This window comes from Meleagris gallopavo, chromosome 1 (assembly GCF_000146605.3).
Source record: "Meleagris gallopavo isolate NT-WF06-2002-E0010 breed Aviagen turkey brand Nicholas breeding stock chromosome 1, Turkey_5.1, whole genome shotgun sequence".
Lineage (NCBI taxonomy): Eukaryota > Metazoa > Chordata > Aves > Galliformes > Phasianidae > Meleagris > Meleagris gallopavo.
The window spans coordinates 82,567,036-82,573,035 of NC_015011.2; the positions used below are offsets into that span (position 1 = coordinate 82,567,036).

The following is a 6,000-nucleotide window of genomic DNA, read 5'->3' on the forward strand; positions in this document are numbered from 1 at the left end:
TACTTGGAATGTTAACAAAAAATGTACACTGATCCTTAATATTTAATATGAACCTAAAATGTGCCGCTCTGTCATTTTCTTTTCTCAAATACCTGTAAATCCTAGGCTACCTGCTTAAATAACTACGCATATGTTTAAAAAACAAAGTCACCACAGTGTAGCTATGTGTTATGTTCTGCAGTGAGTCTTTGCTAGGTAGCTGCAGGATAATTTTTGTGCCTATTTATAAGATGGAGTTGATTCTCTGTCTCTCATATTTGCAGCATCTGTAGGAGCCTTGCTTGTTGGAGTTGGGTTTTTTTTTTGGCCAAAATCAGGAAAAACTTCTCTATGAAGGAAAAAGAAAACTTAAGCAAATAAATCCCCTGTGACTTTCTTTTTGGATGTTAGTGCCCTGTATAAAGGGCAGAGAGTTTCCCACAAGTCAAATTGGGTGGAAAGAAATCAAATTGTAAAGCATTTATTACAAAGTTTCAGGTAGACATTTTGCTTGCATCGCTTCCTAAAGATCTTAGCTGTGTGCTGCTTTAAAGAATACCCTAAATCTTGATTCTTTTGTGTAATCCCTTTGAGGACTTGGAGCACTCATTGCTGACATCTTCTGGTGAGCAGGGAGGAGACAGTTTCGTTTACTACAGAATCTCCATACTTCTACTTCCAAGAGGAGATAAGGGGGAGTGGGAAACTTGGGAAAGTCTAGATAAATTACATTTATCTAGAAGCTTTTGAGGGTATGTGTGGGGTAAGGAATAAGAATCTAAAAAGAGTTAGAGATTTTGTGTGTGAATATACTAAGGAGAGTTATGTCTGGAAATATTTTTGTAAGGTTTTGTGCCAGTGAGCTTGAGATATAGAGGCATTCTGGCCTGTAGTATGATGCAGTTATTTCTTGAGAGGCCATAGTGAAGAAAGTTGTTCTGTTTTTAAAATAAGAAGAAAAATGATCCATGAAGTTGCTCTCCAGCCTCTCTATCCGAAACCCTGATGATGGGGATCTTGGGGATTCTGGCTGACAGCATGTGATCCAGCAGTGTGCCCTGGCAGCCCAAAGGGGCCAGCTGTACCCAGGCCCAGTGCTGCCACCAGCGGGGTGAGGAGGGCTTATCCTGCTCCATTCTGTGCTGTGCAGCCTCACCTCCTGCACTGGGTGCAGCTGTGGGTGCCACAGAATGGGAAGGACGTAAAGCTATTAGAGCGTGTCCGAAGGAGGGCTGCAAAGACAAGGAAGGGTCGGGAGGGCAAGGTGTGTGAGGGGGTAGACTGAGGGTCTGTGGTGCGTTCAGCCCAGAGCAGAGGAGCTGAGGGGAGGCCTCATGGCAGCTGCAGCTCTTCACAGGGAAAGGAGGGGCAGCTCTGAGCTCTGCTCTCTGGTGAGGGTCAGGGTGGGAGTTGGGGAAAGGTTCTTCACCAGAGGGCAGTGGGGCCCTGGAACGTGCTGCCCAGGGCAGCAGGCATTGCCCCTGGCTGTCAGAGACACCTCTTTCAGACGTAGGGTTTGGATTTTGGATGGTGCTGTGTGGAGCCAGGAGCTGGACTCAGTGATCCTTGTGGTCCCTTCCAACTTGGAATATACTGTGGTTCTGTGAAGTTTCCCTTTTTCTAGACAAGATTTGCTGTTGTTTTAGGTTAATTGCTGTGAGGCTTAATAGCACTCAGAGGAATGATTGGTAGAAAAATCCGACAACTTTATTTAGTAGTAGCAGCCAGCAGCATTGATGTGGAAAACAACTATTAAATAAAAATCTGCAGTTGTCTGTTGTTTATTGGCTTAGGCAAAGCCGTGCTGCAATACCACACTGATAATAAAATGCTGAATGTGGTTTGTGGAATGTATACGGAGATGTACCCGGGTGAACCTTCAAAGATAGCTTGGTTCCCCTTGATATTCTAAAATTCAGTTGATCCAACGGAGTGCAGAGGGCTGCAGAGTGATATGTGTCTCCGAATGCTACAGTGTTTTGTGAGGCAGATGCCTGTGAATAGCTCTGTGTAAGCCTCTAAAAACAGAGATTAAGGATTTCTAAAAAACAGAGATAAAGCTAAATAAGAAGTTTCTTAATGTAATGATAGCAACAAAGAACATGAGTTGGCAATGCAGCATTTATAGTAGATAGTGTAATATTTAATTTATTTACAACATAGTAGTAATGTTGTTTTTTTTCGTTCCCCATAAGTCATCATCACTTTGCATGGCTGGTGTTCATGCAGGCGTCGTGTCAAATACTCTGGGTGGCCAAATTAACGTTGTAATCAGCAAAGGCATTCCATACTATGAAGGCTCACTGGCTAACAATGTCACCTCAAAAGTGTAAGTGTACTTTTTACATCCTCCTTATCTTTAGCACCTTAAGTTTTGGTAGTGCCTCTTCCCAGGAGTAATTTCAGCTAGTGGACCTGCCTGTGAAGTTCTCACAATTCTGTTGTGCGATTGTTTTACCAGATAATTTTTTAACCTCTAGACCATAAAGATTAATTTTACAAATTCTAAAAGGAACTTTTGTCTTCCAAAATATACATCATGACCATAAATTCCCAGTGATCTGTACAAAAATAATAATTTGTGCAGTTTATTTTTTCTAATCACCAATTTAAATCCTGTAATTTTCTTTCAAGAAAAAGAGGGGAAAATTGGTATCTGAGGCAAGCAATATTTTTCACGTAAAACTTAAAATTTCACAGACTAGTGTATAGTGTTTTGTTTTTATTTTTGGCTCCATGTCTGAACAGTGTGGGGGAGTATTTATCTGGGGGGTGGAGAGTTGAAAGACAGGGAAACATTTGATGTTTTTTTCCCCTCTCCAGAGCTGTTATTTTAGTCCATTCCGCAATTGAGGAATAATGTGTTTAGCAGAATAAACCTGTCTTTTTTTACAAGACCTTAGGAAAAAAAATCCAGTAAATAATAACTGCTTTGTTTTGGTAGTGCTGTCAGTGTTTGAAACCTATAGACAAAGGTCACTTCCCTTGGTTGTCTTTACGAAGCGAGGGCAACTACTGTTGTCCTGAGAGGCCAGAGGTTAGGTCAGGGAGCTCAGTCAGTGTGAGGAATGGCTCACGAGCATGTGTGGGCCGACTCACTCTGGGAAATGGTGAGATGAAACCTGAATAGTAAAGAACACAATCTTCTCAGTCTTGGTTGTTCTGGAAATATCAGTGTGTTGAAGATGGAAATTTTTGAGAGTTTGTATGCAGCGTTTTTGGAAATTCCAAAATGAATTCTACTTAATGATCGGCGTTTCCATTGTAGCTGCATATGGAAATATATTATGCTGTAACTTGTCATTTTATCTCAGAAATCCTGAGAATTAAGTGATCAGAGGATTCTTGTTACTGTGATAAAGTTCATTTAAAAGGGAGGTATTTTAAGAAGCTCTTGCATCTTGCTGGGTAGATGGCTCTTTGAAAGCCTGTTACAACAGTAGAATCCTTGGGCAAGCTTTCAGGTGAAAAGAGGTTTGTGCTACAACTTCTTCATGAATTTTCTGTATTCAGGCACGTGTACATAGATTTTAGAGGCAAGCAGTCAGATGAGAAAAATAAATGGAAGGCAATTTGTGTCAGTTTTCCTCACTACCACAAACGCCATCTTTTTGTTCTCTGCAGGGGACCGTTATCTACAAGTCTCTTCACATTTAAGACTAGTGGTAAGCAATGTAAATTTTATTACATAATCCTTTCATATCAATTGCTCCTTTCATATCAATTCTTTCCAATTTATTTCTTAGTTTTTGTTCTGGTTAGTTTAATATTTTGACTGGCTTCCTCAGTAGTACAGACATTCTAAAACCTGCTTTCTCAGTCCCACAGGGTGATTGTCCTGACAGTCTATACTTATTTATCTTTTAAAATTTTCTCCTATTCAAAACCTTTCCTTAGTAAACTCTGCTCTTCTTCAAAAAGAGATTATTTCATGTTTTTTTTCCTCCAGTATAATCTGCTTTAAAGTGACTTGACTCCCACACTTTAAATGCACTGCTTGAAGCAGAGTTTGGCACTTGTTAGTTACTCTTTATTTATAACAACTGTGCACTATAGGGTTTTGTTCCATATTTAGTCCTTACAGCTTTCTTGTTGCCTCCTAAGAAACTTAGCATAAATTTCAAAATAATTACTCAGTTTTCTCCCTCACTTTTTACACTTTTTTCTTTCCCCTGATTTCTTGCAACTGAATGCTGTGTGATACATTACTTTTCCCTGTGCTCTAGAAAGACATCTCTTGTGCTTTGCTCTGTGTGTGTGCTGTGTTCCACCTTGGCTGCCATTCATTTGTTCCTGTAAACATGTTCCATGTTGATGATTGGTATAACAGACGTTGACCCATTTTAAAGCTTATTGCTTTGTATGTTTTTACTTTCTGCCAATTGCTTCCTTTTCAAACAGAATAGCTGCAGTTTTCTAAATGGAAGTCACTTAATGTGCCATCTTTGAATGAGTGGTGAAAATACTGTGAAGACAGTGGGCTTGTCTTAGTCTTTTAGATGTTTTAGTAACAATACAAAGAATGCAACAAAAGCACTAGGATCCTGTTTAGTTAAGAAAAAAGAAGGGGAGTCATGCATACATTCCCAAAAGTAAACAAATGTTTTCCCTAATATATTAATAAAAGTGATCCAAATGGGGAGATAAATGCAGGAATCTGATGGGCACAAGTGTTTGAAGGTGGAAATTTATATAATGAAGCAAAAATTGAAAAATGTAATTCACATCCAATGATCTCTTTCTTAGACCTTTACAAAAGCTGGGAGAAGGAACACCTGTCTAGTGATCTTATGGTTGGAGGATATTAAACTCAGTGATCAGGGCAGCGTTTGTTGTTTTTTTTGTCTTTCAAAATGTGACAAAATCTGACAGGTTGTATGAAAGTAATGTGGGAATGTGAAGAGATGGGACAAAATGCCACCTGGATTTACCACACAGCAGGTTGTGCAGGTTAACATCCTTTTTTGATTACTAATTTTTCAGCGTGAGAAGTGCTGATCTGGACAAAAATGCGGAATTTTGGAGAAGCATTTAACAATTTATTGAGCAAGCAAGAGGCTGATGTAGATTGAAATATGTGTGTCTGAATGGGTTTGGAATTGGCTGAAGGAAAACAAGGGTTTTGTAGTGTGCTGTAATGACATTTATCTGATTATGGTATTGTTACTAGTGTGGTTCTTTCACAGTAGTTGATGTCATGACTTGGTACAAAATTGTGGTGTGTGTTAATACTAGAGATGTGGTCAGTGCAGAGGAAAATGGAACCATTGTACATGAAGACCTGGCTGCCTTGGTGATTTGAGTAACAGAAGTTAAGTGAAGAACCACAGAGCACGTACAGTGTCAGTACATAGACTCTGCTGTATTTCTGCTTCACATTGACAGCTTCTTAGGTTGCAGTGACAGATGGAGGAAAAAATTCGAGTTTAAGTAAGTGCTCATGTGATCTTGTGCTGGAGCAGGTGATGTACATCCAGCAGAGGCAACAAATGAGCAAATGGCTATCAGCCACAAAGATTTTTTTTTAAATATTTTTTTTTTAAGCCATAAGAATGCAGTGTAGGAGGGAACTTTTAGTAGGAGTGGTAACAAAACATACAATTAACTTCAAGGATGCACTTGAACTCAGGGGCAGGATTGTCACATTGCTTCCTACGTTCTTTGGTATTTTATTTGAATTAATGTTATAATACTGAGGTAGGTTTGAAAACCAAAAGTTAAATAGGCTCCAAAAGGAGTGAGTATCTAAGTAATCTCTTTCCCATTACTACACCAACCACATGATAAACTCTTAAACCATGACAGTTCCCCCAGAGCTTCTCTTGTGCTCTGTGTGGAAGGTGACTGAGAGAATATCCACATTATTCTTGTGCAAGTGTAAATCTTTTAATACTGAAGATGAGAAATTTGGTTCCAGCATGACTGGAAGAATGTAGAAGACATTGTGGGTTTTTTTAGTAGCATTGTTACGGAATAAATTTAGATGGCAGTATAATATTTGCATGGCAAGTAAGATGATTG

General features: G+C 39.3%; 1 protein-coding gene across 1 annotated transcript in view; it reads left to right on the forward strand.

Annotated features, from left to right (window-relative positions):
• The window catches only part of DCBLD2 (discoidin, CUB and LCCL domain containing 2), a 42,290-nt gene that overhangs the window by 23,471 nt on the left and 12,819 nt on the right, over positions 1-6,000 (forward strand). Inside the window, exons 6-7 of the mRNA XM_019611868.2 lie at positions 2,175-2,308; positions 3,604-3,736. Of these exons, the coding sequence (XP_019467413.1) occupies positions 2,175-2,308; positions 3,604-3,736 (267 nt within the window). The remainder of the gene's footprint in view (positions 1-2,174; positions 2,309-3,603; positions 3,737-6,000) is intronic.